This window comes from Ammospiza nelsoni, chromosome 5 (assembly GCF_027579445.1).
Source record: "Ammospiza nelsoni isolate bAmmNel1 chromosome 5, bAmmNel1.pri, whole genome shotgun sequence".
Taxonomy (NCBI): Eukaryota; Metazoa; Chordata; class Aves; order Passeriformes; family Passerellidae; genus Ammospiza; species Ammospiza nelsoni.
Window position 1 is genome coordinate 26,876,453 of NC_080637.1, and position 17,793 is coordinate 26,894,245.

General features: G+C 36.8%; 1 protein-coding gene across 1 annotated transcript in view; it reads left to right on the forward strand.

Annotated features, from left to right (window-relative positions):
• The window catches only part of DOCK4 (dedicator of cytokinesis 4), a 223,293-nt gene that overhangs the window by 119,923 nt on the left and 85,577 nt on the right, over positions 1–17,793 (forward strand). The window contains exon 13 of the mRNA XM_059471869.1: positions 7,916–8,041. Coding sequence (XP_059327852.1) covers positions 7,916–8,041 — 126 coding nt within the window. The remainder of the gene's footprint in view (positions 1–7,915; positions 8,042–17,793) is intronic.

The window sequence follows — 17,793 nt, forward strand, 5'->3', positions numbered from 1 at the left end:
CTAAAGTAAGCTTCATAGAACATCCTTCAGTGTACAGCACTATTTTTACCTCATATGTGGGACTTTTTTTCCACCATATACCTGTCACTGAGTCTCTGTCTCAGTGGTCATATAAGGCTTGGTCAGAAAAGACACGAGGTAGACCAGCCCACTGCATGAGCTCATCTGACAAGATATAAGTTCTGGGGCAGGGATGACAATGGACACAGTTGGTTAGAAACAGTGATATGTGCTTTGGGGCTTTCTCATGCCTGTTCACCTGCATTCAGCAGCCCCTTGGCACTCTGATGATATAATTTCTCCATGGTTACTGTCAAACACTGAGAAATTTAAGGGAACAAGTACTTTGTTTCATTTCCTCTTTCACAAAAAGTAAGCTTTGGCTTACAAATTCCTTGGTTTGGGGCAGGAAGCCTCTAAGTGTCATTATTTACCTTGCAGGGGAGAAACTACAGAGTCCCCTTAATCAGGGAGCATCATTTTTTCACACTTGTGAAATGAAGAGCTACAAGAGATCAAATGCAGCAGGGAATTGCTTGCTCAGTATATGTCTACAATAAATAAATTAAAAAATAAATACAATGCATATAAAATAATATATATTTATATATGTTTTAAAATTTGTATATAATTAAAATAAAATACATATAAAATATAATGAATAAATTTTAAAAAAAGGAGTAGAGCTGTGGTGACTTTAAGTATTTTCTAGCTACCAGAAGTAATCTGTGTTTACGTGACACTACCCCAGCAGCTCACAGCATTACCACACTCAGAGTTGTTGCAAGGAGAGCTTTTTCCTGTGAACCACCACAAGAAATCTCAGATGGGAAACTAAATGTGCATTCCCTGCTAGGGAGAGCTATGGGTTTTAGCCAAAAAGAAAGCATAGGCTTACAGTGAAGAATTGACTGGAGCAATGACTGGGGAGCAATGAGGAGGAATGATAGCCGGAGAATGATAGCATGAACTTCACTGAGGAGGTAAAACAGAATGAAGTACATAGCTTTTAGGCAACTCCTGGGCATATAATTAATCACAGAAAAGATTTCTGATGTTTGCGTTTTATCAACAAGGTTCTCAGGTGTCAGCATTGCTTTGAAATGTATTTTTTATTTCACATCACTAACATTTAAACAGCAAGTGCATTTGCTTAGTTACTCTAGTTCTAGGAAAAGTTATAAATCTGTCATTTTTAATCTTTGTTTTGTGACAAGGAGATTGTGTATTCCAGTTTGATGTCTTTAAGAATTAGTTGTCACTGCAGGCAGCTGTTTGAAATACATTTAAAATAAGAATACTACTCTTATGTGCTTCACTATGTATACAATGAATTAAGGCATTCTTTTTTGTTCTCAAAAAATGCTAAAGCCAAAAGATTACTCATATAGAGAATTTTGCACATGAAGTGTTGTTCCAAGATCATTTGGCCCTGAAGAGATAAGGGTGTAATAGAGTCAAATTCATGTTGTTTTCAGGGAAGAATGAAAAATGTGCCATTGTGGTACTGCCAGGGAGATTATCTATTCAGTAGAAACTATGATTTGTTGTTCAATAATAGAATCATAGAATTGTTTAGGCTGAGAAAGGCCTTTTAGATCCTGGAGTCCAACCATTAACCCAGGGCTGCCAAGTGGGTCTTTTAAATATCTCCAGGGACAGTGAGCCAAGCACTTCTCTGGGCAGCCTTTTCCAATGCAACTTGTAACTTGAGAGTAGGGATGGACCCCCAGCTCACTGCAGCCTCCTTTCTGGTGGTTGTAGAGAGGGATAAGGTCTCCCCTTAGCTTCCTTTCCTCCACATTAAGCAACCCCAGCTCCCCAGCTGCTTCTCATAAAAACTGTGCTCCAAGACCCCTCGCCAGCCCTACTGCCCTACTCTGGACATGCTTCAGCACCTCAGCTTCCTTCCTGTGGTGAAGACCTCAAAACTGAACACAGGATTTGAGGTGAGGACAGGGGAACAAACCCTCCCCTGGTCCTGCTGGACACACTCTTGCTGCCTGTGGTTCAAGTGGCTCTCAATTTAAACCCAGAAATTCCTAGGTAAGGCTGCATAGTAACAATAGCTGGTTCATATTTCTATCTTGGAGTTGCATTATGTTTTTATAAGCCTTTTCCAAAAATTTCTTCTACTTGCTGGATATAGTGTTGACTTCCTTCATTTAATATACTAAAAGAATACAAAATCTTTATTTTTCAAAATAAAAATTTTTCAAAACAAAATTTTTCAAATTATTAATATAGCACATACACAAGATTTTAACTTCTTCAAAGAATATATTTATAAGTTGTTTACAATTGTTACCTAGGTTCTTATGTTGGTGGGGATTAGATTTTTAACATTTTGTTCAGATACCTATTAAACATCTGTTTCCTTTGAAATAAGACTCATAACTGGAATACAAATAGCTAAATTTCTAATACAATTCTGTTTCCATGAAGAACTGCACTTCATGAAGGAGAAAATAACAAGTGTTTCCTTGGAACCTTTTATTTGCACTAGAAGCAATATAAACCACTTATAATTGCAGAATTGTGTATTTTGCACACTCCATAATATTCTAGCTAACCATCTAGTTTGTATAAATGTAATTTAAAAAATCTTTGTGCAAGATGGTTCACCTTTGCAGTGTAACACTGTAGTGTGCAAATGGGTGCTGCCATGCCCAGTGACTTGTTAATAGAAAAGGGCAGCAGTGACGTTGTTAAGGCAAGAACTGGAGACAATATTTCTGAAATTTTTATTGTCTTTATAGGGTAGTTAGGCTAGATGCTTATAATAGTAACTTAGCCTTTTGGTCCTTCATCCTGTGGTAAGTCTGGCAAGAAATACTTGAGGTTCTCTCACCTACCTTGTAAAGAAATTCCAAGCCAGTTTTGAATGACAACTAAATCTCATTTGCATTTAAGTGTCTCTCTTCCCTTTGAGGAAGAAAAACATCCCTACTTTATACCCTTGAGGGCATTTCTGACAAAAATCCTGACAAAAGAGCTCCAAGAAAGCTGTCAAAGTGTTGCAATGGCATTGATGCGTTCTTTTTTTAGTGAGCTAAACCTCAGAATTTAAAACTGAGGAAAAGAGGAGTTTGAAGTTTAATTTGATAATTCCAATTAATCAGAATGAAATCTTCAAAAAGGCCATCAAGGACTGAATCTAGCTCTCCTTCTTTACCTCTCTATTCCCAGACTGTAATTTGTGGGATTTTCTACTCAGAGTTTTCTGTGGCCAAGATTTATACAACTGTTGGTCCCAGATCACATTAAATCAGTAAACCATTTGTTTGTGCAAATCTGCTGGTTTTACCTTTACCTTTTTACCTTGTTACTTAAAACACTACTGGAAATTGGAACACCTGTAAGCCCTCAAAAAGCTTTATCATCTTTCGGCAGTTTTGTTTGGACAGATGCCTTATTTTATTACTTTTCTTAAAATACAAACAGTGCTGAATAACATTCTGTCCGAGGTTGGTTTTTTTTTTCTTCTATCAGTTTTCTGAGCAGCTGCTAGGCATTTTCTTCTTAATATGATCAAGGACTCTCTGCTGCCAGTAGATAGAAGCTGACTGTAAATTATTTCCCCTGCCCCCAGAAGCCCAAATGCAAATAAAGTTGGTCTATAAGCATAATGAACAGATGCCTTTTGTCATAACTAAGTGCAGAAATAAATAATGCAGCACAAAAGCTGTTTGAAGGTAAAATGACAAATCTAACAAAAATCTGGTATTCTTATTCAGCAGATTGACAATTTTCTGCATTGCCTTTCATCTAAATAATAAAAATCTGTCTTGGGTTCAAATTTAGTACAAGTTAATAGTAAGAAATTTCATGTGCTTGCAAAAGAAATAAAAGCATATCTATTTGCAGTGCCTTACAGAGTATTGTTGTAGTGGTTTCAAAACTGGGGTAAATAAAGAGTAATAGCTAACACAAGATGTTTTAATTATCACTGGGGAGGTAATTGAAGCTTTTTTCTGAGGGGACAAAGCTAGGCTACAGACATTATTAAAAAAATGTGCCAGTCCTTCAGAGACTGGATAATAATTTTTGTTATGTTTTAGCTCCTAATATTCTAGAAGTGGAAAATGTATAGTTAGGAAGTTTTTGATGGCTCCCAGGTGTAATAAATGGTGTAGTGGTCCTATCAGCCACAGTCAGATAGAGTGTATGGTGACATGCTGCACATTTCTATTTTGCTTTGTCTGTGAACAGCTGTCCCATCAAAATGCTCTATGTTTTTCTAAAACTAATAATTTTGCTGTGTTTAACCTGGCCTAGAACACTTCCAGGAATGGGACATCCACAATTTCTCTAGGCATCTTTTTTCAGTGACTCGCCACCTTCACCATAAGGAATTTCTTCCTCACATTTGATCTGAAGCTCCTCTCTTTTAGTTTAAGGGTGATGTGTTTCAGCTTGTGAGTTCCTCTTCAATCTCCTTTGTTTTGCAATGTGCCTGAGGGAGTCCCTCTTAGGCTGAATCTGCACCCTTCTGAAAATCGGAATGTGATGTTTCAGTATGTTTTGAATTATGTTAGCTAATGCTTATTGATTCCGGTAGCTCAGTTTATAATAAGCATACAAACTCTAGACTCTGTGAGTTATTCCATCTTTTTTAAAGTACCTCTTCCCCATGATTTTTATTACATTTGCATGGTTCCTCAGTCATGATGGGTGTCTACTTTCTTCTGGAAGTGAATTGCAATTTTATAAACCCATGAATATGGGATTGCTGTGGCTTGCAACTGGCCAAAGGCTTTGTGTTTGGCTGACAGCAAGGTCCTCTTTAGCTATCTGGCTTTGACTGCCTGGACTTGTCTTACCCTGTGTTGTTCTGACAGGAGATTTGTTCTGACTTGTAAAAGCATATATCAAATTACAAAATAATCAATTTTATCTGCCCTATTATAGCTCTTGCTTAGTTTTGTGCAGTTGTGTGGTGGATGTATGCTTTGTATGTAACAAATACCTATGACATGTACTTAGTGTAGAGTTAACCAGCTCTAACCCTAGACTAACATGGAACACAGAAGAATAAAGACATGTGACCATAACACACCTTGGAAGTACTGGCACAGGATGGTACTAGAGGCCTGTGGACAGCTCACCAGTGGCCAATTATTGGTCATCAAATAGTGTGGGTTTGAGAGCAGAGTGAAAGCAGTTCTGGGGGCAACCCTTTGATATACAGTATGCTCCTATTGCCCCTCTCAACATCCTGAAAGTAATATATTGTGGGGAATTCAGGCAACCTGTTCTGTAATGTGGGCATCACACCTCAGTAACACTATGCCTCTTATGATTTTAGGCCCTTAATGGAGGGTAGCCTGGGTGTCTTCCAAAATTTGTGGAGCTTTGACAGAGCAATCTGAATGCTTACCTGGGAATTACGTTCTTTTCATTGATTAGGTAGAATACGTGTGCTCCCAACTTAAGCATTTTACCGAAATTATCAGTTCTACTTCTTGTCAATTCCCTTTTTTTGACAGCTGGGTCCTCAGTGGTAAAACTGTTCACTTGAAGACTTGATTTTTGGAGGTTGTTCAGATTTCCTTCTCTGTGCATCCTTGCTTTGTTTCCGTTCTGGCTGACTTTCACTCTTTCTTATTTACTAGCCTCTTTACACCATATAACCAAATTTTTTTAAGTAACTTTGCCATCTGTAATCCAGTGTTCTTCATTTTTCTGAAGAGCTGGGGAATGCATGCCATTTATATTCCAAAGATGTATTTAAACTATAAGTAAAATTACTAACCTGTGTTTCAGGTGTGTTCACCGAGAGATTTCTTGATACTTTTGGATGTATAAAGATGACTCTTCATTCTCCAACAATGAATGCCATGAAATGCAGAGCTCTATATCTTTCTTTCCTTGCATGAGCAAGTGCTTAAAATCCTTGACAGATAGTTTTTTTTCTCAAGTTAAAAGTGTTTAGCCATTGATGAGGTGTTTTTGACATCTGATTTTAAAGTTAAATAAAATTCTTCAAGGGAATGCCATGAAATTTATATTGAAAGAAAATTGAATTTGGAGTCTTCAACCTTTGTTTAGAAAACACAATAACTTTACACCAGGTGGTGTGCAATATCTGATCAATGCTGTTGTGGTTGATGTGATCTGTAACAATAGTAAATGGGTTTTTCAGGTTTCCAAGGAAACAGTGCAATGGGGGCATATGAGGGCATGATTATACATGTGTATGTATGACAATTTCTTAAAATATAAAAGCAGCAAGATTTGGGGTGGTCTAAATATCCATATTTATCAGGGAGCTATACCCAGCCGAGCTCTTCCCATACAGCAATGAAAAACCTTTCACCTGCTCTAACAGAGCCTGAATTTTGCTTTGTACCAAGCTTCTGTACTGTCAGCTAGCCATGGTGTGGTTTGTTTTCTCACCTGCCCAAATAATGATTGTCACTTCTTCCTAAAGGTCGTTCACTGTATAACCATAGAACAAATTCCCCTATAAAGATAATTAATATCCATGGCATTAAATACAGTCCTTAAAATAGAAAAGACTTTACTGAATGCTTTTTCTTGTAAGATTTCTTTATGCACCCAGTTGGAGATGCGTAGGCGAGCTGTTTTTATGAGAAGGAAGGTTTGGTCAGAGTATCACTTTCTCTGGAGTTGCCAAAATAAGAAAATGTAAACATAGGTAAGGGGAAAAATATAAAAGTTGTCATGGTGATTATAAATATGATCTGCTGGAGCCTGGACTGGCAGTACATAGTGCGGAGTTTTGAGCCCTGATTTTAGCAACTGCCAGACTTCAAGTAAATTTATTCAGTTGAACAGTAATATGGTTGTAGGGAAAATTTCTTTCAAAGCCAAAAGGACTGATGACCTTGTTGTTCAGTCTGTGTTGTACATGTTATTTGCTTCAGCTTAATCTCAAGTTCATTATGACTCTTCTTCTGAGTGGTCTGTTTATCTCCAGTTGTTGAGTGCATACAAAGCTTTTATCTTCTCCTTGATCTGTGTGTTGACACAGGATATGCCGTAGTAATGCTGAAGGTCAGGCAAGATTAATCTTTACAAGCTGTGTCATTCTGACACTTGCCTCAGTGATTATATTTGCAATAACCAAAAGGCATGCCTGTTGCTTTTGTTAATCTCAACTGTAATGAAGTATGCTCTTTGCAATTTATTTGTGTACTGCAGATGTAGTAGAAGGAGTTATGCTTCCTTGGTTCTAGAGGAATAAAAATTGGAAAATTATTATATGGCCACCCTTGCATTTGGCGTGTCTTCTAGCGAACATAATGAGTATGATTGATTAAATCTGGTAAATGTTGAACAAAAATTGTAATTTTAGTCCTTATGAAATTACTGTTCCTAAGACAGTAATTTTATTAGCTTACTAGAATTTTTTCTTCAAATTTTAGATGAATAAATTATATAACTCTGTATGAGTTGATACAAAGTGATACACTGTGATGAGACTTCTGTGTTTCACCCATAGCTCAGGGCAAAAATTGTATGTGCACTTTTTCTTGCATGTCAATAAAGGCAGGGTTGTGTTGAAGGAAGTGAAAAATTAAAATGATACCAAATGCCCTGATAGCAAAATTTCTCCAAATTGACCTCTTTCTAGTTCTCTTTCTAGTTCTCTTTTTAGTTAAAATTTTGTCTGTCCCTACTGATATAATTTTCGTTCATGTCATTGTGGTTCAATTACACATCAGTAATAATTTGCTAATGTTTTCATAGGTAGTTGTTTTCAAGTCTTTACTGATTTTTTGATGTTGATACCCTTCACAAATACACTTTAGAATTGAAGTAGGTTGGCTTCCCCTGAATTTCCTGTTCTCAAGAATGCATATATACTTGCAAATACATAAAATTTTTAAGTAGTACTGATAAACTGTTTGAATGTCTAAGTTTTCATTGCTTTTCTCTTCATTTTCAGGTCTTGCAGTTTCTCTTCAGTTGCTTCATGGAGACATAGAACAAATTAGGAGGGAGTATACATCCAGATTTACGCATGGAGTATCCATAACAAGGAAACTAGGTTTTTCCAATATTATAATGCCTGGTAAGTTAAAGAGAAAACTATCCTGCTAAGCAGTAAAAGAAAGAACTTATGAGAAATTACTTGATTTTCAAATGAATACTGCATTCTGAAACATCTTAAACAGTTCCTGAGATTTTTATATTACCATTTTTTCATAAAAATAGAAGAAACCGTGTCCCAGTGGCGCCATTACATTATATTGTATAGTTGTCATGCCAGTGTCAAAACAACTATGGCTATAGGAGCCTTTTTTGAGAGATGGAACCCCCCTTTACAGAGGTGAAGATGAGTGAATGCAAGCTGCAACTGCTGAGCTCTATGCAGGTAAAAAGATAACCAGCAGAACCAATTCATAGGAGCTGGTAGCTTTTTAAATAAAGACTCACAGAATTTCACTGATACTGTACAGCTTCTGCTTTCATGAGGTTTGTTTCTCCAAAATAGAGATGACTGGAAATGGACAATAATATAGATGTAGAGGCTTCATTTTGTGTATATTATATGACAAAATAGGCAAATACTTTAACCAATGCTAAAGAGTGTGGAAAGATTGTGTCAGTGTGATTGTGAAGAAGCAAATAGCGGAAGAAGATCATAGAACAATTTATAACTACATCCCTGAAATGAAATTTTGTAAACGTTCAGTGGGTTGCTGAAAATTAGGAAGCAAATGTCTCTTTAAAGGCAAAGCATACTTTCAAGCAGATCAGTTTGGCATGATTATGCTGTTATGTTGTTGCTGAGAAATGTTGCAGGGAGGAGCTCATATCTTAGTTTCAGCTGAGTCCACGCATAAAGAAAAGTCTTGACTTTCTCAAATGTAAATCATCCCCATGACTTTCAGATTTTTAATAGGGACTATCTTCTCCATATAAAGATCTGTCTTTGCATTCCTGTGGACCTAAATCAGAAGTAAACTAGGGTTCTGAGGCAAGAATAAATAAACTTTCATACTTCACTGATCGAGGAGGTCTTAAACAGGCATTTGAAACTCAGTAATGAGGCTCAGCTTTAGCTGTGGGCATGTCTTTCTCTTGAACTTCTGCCTGAAACTTGACAACTGAGAATTCACTCTTGTGTGCTTACTGCCAATTAAACATCTGTCCTTCTGCATCCTTGATCAGCACTACTGGTCACTTAAAACATGCACAATAGCACAAGTTAATAAAACAGTTTCAGCACTACAATGAAAATGGTGTAACTGCAGTATTTAGAATAATGAAATGCATAAGTCAGGTGCCATTTAAATTGAAGTTAGTTTCTATATATATGCCTAATGCAAGCAATTCAATTGACATTTTATGGCTTATTAGCTAGGCTTTATTTGTTGTCTTACTGTTGGATTTGAAATTTGAATAAAATGGGTGTTGTAGATAGTCTGTTAGATAGCAGTGGAAGCAGTTTTACTGAGCACACTGTAACTCCTATTAGGAATAATTTCCCCAGTTATCTATGATTTAGTGACCTGCTGCTCTGTGTTATCAAATTTGCTAAGTTCTATGAATAGATCTCTTATCCCTTCATTTTCCACTTGAGAAATAACACAATGTACTAAACTGCAAGAAACATGTTATAGCAGGGTAGTGTAATCAGCTGCTGGAGGAGTTTCTTGACTCAGTTTCAAAGAATTATGCAGGTTCACTTTGTCACTGTTTAAATTTAAAAAATAATGGGTTCTGGTATACTGCTGTCTCAGTCCAATTGTATGCATGCATGAGTTTAAATAATGTACAGTTTCTTTGTGTGCTGGCATAGAAGGGATTTCTCCTAAAGAGAAATAATCATCTCAGTCTTGCAATGATGAGTTTCAAGGACTAAGCAGAGTAGTATGCCCTAGGCCCTGAAATGCCCTCAGCAACCTAGCCTTTGAAATGCTTTTTTAATTTAAAGCTCCTCTTTCATTCTATTTATCTTCTGGTGGGTTTTTTTTTCTCACAGATAAATTAGAGAACTTCATCTTTTGCCACTAGAAATGGTCATTAATTAGATCTTATTTTATATTTTTGTTGAAACGGTGTTGCTGTGGCTAATTAACACTTAGGTTAGTGTTGTGAATAAGACTCTTGAATTATTCAATAAGAAATGCTTCATGCTGCTAAACTGCAGTATCTCTCTTAGAAATGCCATATTTTAAGTCTCTCTCCTATTCTGGTATATTTAAACTCTCTCTGACCTTCCTTTTTTGTCATACCAATCCTTTTCTCTGTGGAGGTTTTGCTGTGAAAAGTAACTGGGGTCAGCTTACATGCCAAAGCAGAACTGACAAAATAGTGCATGTTTTTATAGAGTAATGTGTTTTGTGTCACTGCAGCTTTGACAGACTGAAGCCACAAATACACTGTCCAGGACAGTTGGAATTTCTTAATGAAGAACTCCAAGTATTTTAGGAAATGAAGTAGATGGATGGAAAAAAGTATAGGGCTATGATTTTAAAAGTCTGTGAAATAGATAACTTATTTTATTCTAGCCAACAAAAGAAGGGCAGGCAGTGAAAGTGTCAACTTGTGAGGATAATCAATATGCTTTTTGTAGGTTTGACCAGGATTTCAGGGCAGACTCCATGCAAGCATTGGTAAATTCTCTTCCAGCATTCTAGTGTGGTTGTCTGCAGATATACAGCCAATATTCGCAGGAAGCTTTGTACAACATTGAAGGATACCTGTGCTTGCACACTGAGTTTCTGTGTTCACCACTTCCTGACAACTACATCATTATTAATATATAAAATTAAACATTTGGTATTTACAAATCTAGTATACTTTTGAGGAGCACTCTAAGTTAAATTTACATACAAAATAGGTAATGAAATATGAAAGTCCTTTTCCTATGCATACTTTTACCAGCGTTTTTTGCTATTTTATGTAGTTCAGTGTTATGGAATCTCTTTTCAAATTTGACTTAGAGCACCTGTATCAGTGCATGCCTTCAGTGCTGTTCATGCTCATGTGTTATACACGTGCATGTACACATTCTTTGGTCCCAGTGTGGAAAATATCTAATTCTCTAAATAAGGCTGATCACTAATATGTGTTGCCTGGAGTTTTTAGAATTGGAATAAACCCTAGCACAGCTGTTTGTCTAAATGAGGACTTAACTGGCTTTGCTAGATGCCCACTGCCTCCCAGTTGTAAATAGACTAAACTTTTGTGTGGTAAGCATACATACAGGTGCATGTCTCCTTTAGTTGTGCATTCCAGATCAGAACTGCATCTGCTTTGCTTCATTTAAGCTACACTGATCTTAACTGTGCTAAGTCTCTTACTGGTAGTTGTTGTCTTAACTGCTTGGTACATTCAAAGACAAAATCCATTCAGTGTGATACAAAAGCATTTAAAATAATCTCATCATCTTCCTGTAGAATACTTTTTTCACTAAGCAATTCAGTGAAGTCCAAGCCTTCCTTCCTGGAATTTTACCTACAAACTTCCTCTATACAGCTTTGTCTATAGTAATATGACAAGATAATTCTGACTTAAAACAGCTAGGGATTTGATTTTGAAAGGCTCAGTGACTTAGAGACTGCAGCTCAAAATGTCTTTATCCATAAAATGTACTTTGGTGTGTAAACCATTGGCCTGTTGGCTGACATCTCAAAAGAATTTCTCAGGTAGATATCAGTTAGCTATCCTTTTCTTCAGCTTATGATCTGAACTGGTGCCATTACTGCTGCTGCTGATCATGACATGCTTTGATTTAAGGATAAGAGTTAATATTTCTTCCTTTCCATCCAAATTATTAAAATCATATGCTGTTGTAAGAGGTTAAAGAATTGGTGCATCCCTACAATGGTTCTACATTGACCAGTGTTTACCTTGTACACAAGCTTAGTGTGGTATCTGTACTGGTATCTAGAGCTGGGCTAGTCAATCCTGACTGGAGAAGTCTTGGCTTGTAATAATTAACCTGGAATTTTTTGGTCCTTTTTTATTTCTGTGATAAATTTTGACAAATGTCATTGCTAAAAACTCTACATGCAGCTGTACTATTAAGCTTTGTAGAGGAACTTTCATTCTTTCGAACTTATTTGTCCAAGATTAAAAACTGCATTTTGTTTCAACATGGTCTTTTTCTTTTTTGCAATTTAGCAGATAAAATGAGGTGCCTGGGATATTGCTGTGCTTTTAAGTTTCCTATGTTAAGCTTTCATATGCTTAATTCAAGAAAAGTAACTGAATTTTTTTCCTATCACTCTGCATTGCTTTATGTTTGTCACCTTTTAACTTCATTAGATGTCCTTTTGCTGTCCAGTTAAATCTCATCAGATCCTGTCCTTCAAAGCTACTGAATGTACTAATCGTGCTTTCATCTGGATTATTAAAAGGCCTTTTCATGTCCAAGTACACACCAACCTTTCTTACTATTTTCAGAAGCTTTTTAAAATAAAGCTAGAAATAGAATCTTTGTCTTTTTATACAAATGGTCTCAAAAAATGCTATCTTTGTGATAACATTCATTATCAATTATGTGATTTTTGACTAGAGACAGTCATTCTTTCAAAGCATAGAAAAAGATTCTGCAAAAATGTAAAGGTGTTGTATTCATGTTGTCTTCATATTTCTCAAGTCCCATACTGTACCAAGCTGTTCTTCTCTGCAGCACAGTCCTTTGTGTCTCTTCTCAGGGGCTCCTCCTGGGCTCTTGACCCACCCCTTTTATCCCAGCTATCTTTACAAGCCACAGCTGCTGGCCAACTAAGGACTTCGCAGCTGTGACTCATTTAGAATAGCTAGGATCTGCTTATCTAATACATAGGACTCTCACTACATTTCAGTTGTTGTATTCTTATTTCTGTTACAACAATACATATATTCAGGGCTCCACATTTCCCCCCTTTTCTTTTAGCAATTACACAATTACAATACACATACAGTCCCAGCTCTCAGGCTGCCACAGCTCTCAGCTGTCTTAGATATATACATAGAATATACACATACCCCTATACAGTGTCAGCTCTCTGGTTGCCACAGCTCTCGGCTGTCCAGGGAATTCCATACCTTCTCTCGATGTTTGGCTGTGTGTTCTTCATCACGTCGGGGTCACCAGTTGTTGTATTCTTATTGCTGTTATAACAATACATATATTCAGGCCTCCACATAAAGAAAGCTATAGAATATGTTGTCTTCATCATGGTAAATGTCTGTATCTGCCAGTGAGCTTGGAGTTAGTAAAGAGCTGTAGATTCTAGGAGAAGAAATCTATATCTGACACACTTCAACATTTTTCTTCCTTTAGCAATGGAGTGAATTTTCCCAAACTTTTCTTTATACTATATGAAGTACAAACAATTAAAATTTAACTTCTGCCACTGGATATATTAGTTACACAAAATATGTTTGAGCAATATGGTGGAGTAAAGACAAACCCTGCATTTTGACCTTTCACAAAACTGTAGTACTGTAGGAGGAATATCCTCTGCTTTTCAAATCCTATTTTAATACTATTTAAAAACTTTAATCCTATCTGTTGAAGGAATTAACATTTATACAAGTCACTGGAGAAAAGAAGGGTATGATGCATTTCATTAGACAAGTGTAAGGAACTTGTATATTGTTTTTCTTCTCCTTTCTACTCCTCTATCTTATTTTTTTTGGTTCATTAGAAACTGAGGGAAAAAATAGAAGAGAACTCTGGAAAGGGAAGACAAGCCAGAATTTAATTGTACTTCCCTTGATTTAAAATTGCTGGAAATGAAGAATAGGGAAAAGAGTCTTCTGCAGTTTATGGTATTTGAAGAATAAGCTGGCTTTCTACTGAGTATAGAATAAGTAGCAGTGATGCATGGGAGGTGTATGCAAGGACAGTTATGGCTTGGAAGTTTTTTTTTTTTATAAACTGGGTAAGGAACACTGGCAAACTAACAAATGAATGTTTTAGCTCTGTTAAAGCAAACAGTCTTTCACAATTGTGTTGGAAATATTTTCTTCATTTTGAAGTTTGACAAAGTCAACAAGTCAAAGTTTTCTGTTGAAAAAAGCTTGCAATTTTTTTATTCCTCTCTTGTTTAAAGCAGCTTGTTTTTCATTTCATTGATAGAAGGAAGAGAAAAAGTCACGGAACAATTGGGTATTATGTGGTAAATGTACAATCCATTTGAGATATGAAAGTATTAGAGAATTCCTTGTAAAGGGCATTTCGTTTGCTTAATCAGATGTTTTCTGGTGAGTGTGTCTTAGAGTTTGTTGAGTGTTTCTGTAGTAAAGCTGAAAATGCAGATAATGTTTTATTAAAAAATAAAAGTAAAGTAACTGAGGGAAGTACTAAAAAAATCAGTTTATTCATCTCTGATTTAAATGTCCAAGTCTACTTAATCCAATAATAAAAAGGCAGTGATGTTACCAAAGTGACCAATGCTCCTAAAATCCTAACATATGCAGAGTTGTTTTAATTAAGTTTCCCATACATAAACAAGAATACTAGTCATAATATATAAAGTAGCTGCTAGTATATAAATAGTAGAAATTGCCTTAATTTTTTCTGCCTCTTCCCTATAATATACTTAAATACAGACATACAACCTGCCCCAAATAATTCTTTGTCAAATGTCACCCAGAAGGTCTCAGTCTGAGTTTTTCTTTGTATGTATGTATTTAAGCACTAAATAAAAGCTTTTCTCATTCTTGAGTCACGTGTGTATATTACTTATAAATATTTTGAATGTGTGCAAAACTTGCTTGGTTGTTCTTTGCCTCAGTGATGGAGAAGTGAAGATCTGCTCAGTGGGGAAAAAGCGCTGAACAGACAGCTGACTGGTGGCTGTCACAGTCTTTAAAACTCAAACGTGTTCACTGGCAGCTTCAAGCATGTCAATGAGATTTGCCCCCCTTTTTGAAAGTGCTGAATATATTCCCTGATAAGCAGCCAGTCAGTCTTTCAGTATCTTCTAAAAGGCAAAACAAAAAGGAAATTGTTTCAGTAATGGGATTTCATTTCCTACAGTGATGAAATTCTTTGTGAAATGCAGCATGCCTGTGTGTCCTACTAAGCTGCTGTCCTTAAGAATGCCCTTCTCTCAGATAACATTCTTCTGTATTACAATTTTCATAAATGATCCTAGATTGCTTAACTTGATTTTTTTAAAATTAATTTTTGTTTTTAAATTAAATGTGTAAGAAATCAGGAAGGGAAGAAAAAAGAATAGTTGAGTGAAGACCTGCTGGTCAAACTAAAGGACAACAAGGAAATGCAGAAGCAGTGAAAGTACTAATAGGTGTGCTGGAAAAAATATTGAAATATTGCCCAGTTGTGTAGTGATGGGGTCAGGCAAAGGCAAAGTTGGAGCTGAAATCAGCAAGGGAATGCAAAGAAAAATAAGAACTTCTGTAGGTATTTCAGCCAGAAAAGAAAATAAAAGCATACTCCTTGTGATCAGCATGACTGCTAAACTGGTCTCAGCAGATGAGAAGAAAAGGCTGAGGTACTCAGCAATATTTTTGCCTCAGTCTTCACCGTAAGTCTCTCTTCTCAACCTCTCAAATCTGTGGATCTCAAGGCAGGGACTGAAGGGAGCAAAGTTCCTCCCTCTGTAGGAAAACAGTAACACCTGAGGAATCTGAACATAATTAAGTCTGTGTGACCTGGCAAGATGCATCTCAGGGTCCCAAGGGAATTGGCTGATGTAGCTGCCAAGCCACTCTCCTTGATATTTGAAAAGTCATGGCAGTCATATGGAGTATCCAGTGACTGTAAAAAAGGAAACGTTGCATCATTTTACTTTTTTTAAAGGTAGGAATGCCAACACAGGGTGCCCAGAGAGAGTGTAGCTGTCCTATCCCTGGCAAGATTTAAGAAAAATTGGAGAGGGCTCTGAGCAACCTGCTCTAGTTGAAGATGTCCCAGCTCATTGCATGGAAGTTGGACTATGAAATCATCACCATTCAACTGCCAGAAGGGGATTAGCTAAGCTTCCTTAGCACTCTCCTCAAGTTAAAAGTTTAAATCACCTTCTGCTGCTTTTTTTTTTTTTTATATCCTCCCACTGGCAGTTGCTACACAACTCTTTTCCCATTCTACAAAGTATTCTAAGGATCTTTTTTCTAGAATGTTTTCATCCACAAGGTTTACCTTCTGGGTTAGTACCATTTTGTCTGTGCCACAGCCAGAGATCTTCAGTCCCTACAACTGAAAAATTGTAAGAGCTGTTCAAGATATATTTAGAGTATAAAGCATCTCGTTAGCCCCTATTTTACACAGATGAACAGGAACTTCCTTTAAATGAAATTAGGTTTTTTTGCTCTTCTGCAATTAATGGTTCTAAAGGTCCTACAGTTCTGAGCAAAGCTTTCAAAAAAGCAGTTCCAAACAAAAGCTCCTAGTGAGGTCTGTATACTTATTTTTAAATTATTGGCTGTTGTCAGTACAGCAGTAACTATCAGAGATGCTTGTTCAAATACACTCATGCTGTGTTTTGTTACCCTACTAAATAATAAAATTGAAATTTATTTCACTAGAAAGCTTTTTGAGGATAACTGGCAAACTAAACTCCTGTTTCTAACGAAGACACTACCTTTGATCTTTGACAGCTATCTTCTGCTTGAAAACCTTGTTTCATATTAATATGCTACAAGAGATTTTGCAGTTCTAAATAGGTTTGAAATACAAGAAAAGTCTTGTTATAATATCTGTGTTGCAGCTGCATCTCACAGGTTTGTCAGTGTAAGTTTAAAAGCAATTTTGTGATGAAAAATCATTGCTTTGATGCTTAGGTTAGGTGCAAATGTTTCTATAAAAATAGCAGTGCAAATGATGGATTCATACAAAGGCTCTCCTGAGGCTTGTACTGATCTGACTTTGTCCTGACTAGTGATTACCTGTGTTGTTCCTGTCACCTGAGATTCTGTGGGTGCAGTTAAGCCTCTCTGAGCTGGGGGCAGTTTACATGCAGGTCCAACTTGGGAGCAGCAGGAGACCAGAGCTTGTACACAGGTCCTTGATAGTGATGATGGAGCCTCCAACCTATGAAGGAAAGGGAGCCTGCAGAGGCATCCCATAATAAAACTCTGCAGTGGCCATAATAGGTCCCTGAACACACATTGTCATCTCCAGCCTGGAAATTACTCCTGGCTCTTTTCTCTTTACTGCTTATTTAATATTTGTAGTTTGTAGTTTGCAGGTTAAGAAAGGCTGACCCTATTCACTGCATCCTCCATCAGTCCTCTTGTGGTTGTTTTTGACTTTAATTGGCCTTTCCTCCTGTTCCTAATATTAGATTTTGCATGTAATTGATGCTGATCAGGTGTCTGTCCCTCGCCCCCATTCTGCCCTGGTACAATTCATTGCTAGTTGGATTGAAGTCATGAAGCTTTTGCTTCATAGGTCAGAATTTTTGAGCTATAATGTACCTGGTAAGCCCCTACAGCTGGGACAGGAGGGGTTTGGAGCTCTTCCTCTCTTAGCCCATGGAGAGTCCTTTCAAGATAATTTTGCCAGATTAAACCTGCGATGTATTGGCAGGACCATATGATGAGGCAGGTACTGCCAGTGCTGTGCTGTACACATTTCTATTTAGCAACTCAGACATTTCAATTCAACACATTTCATTTACAATTAAATTCACATGCCGGAGTGGCTGTCCATGCAGAATGTGCACTGAAAGCTTGTGCATGTTATGTCTGTATTCACACCACTGCAGCTTGACTTTGTTGTCGTTGTTAAATTCTGTGAAAATTCAGTTTCCATATGGCTTTAACCCTCACTTAATACTAGAAGCTCTTGTAGGAATTTGTCAGCCTGCTTTTGGTGAAAAGGTGAAATCATAGGGTGCTAACTAAGTCCCA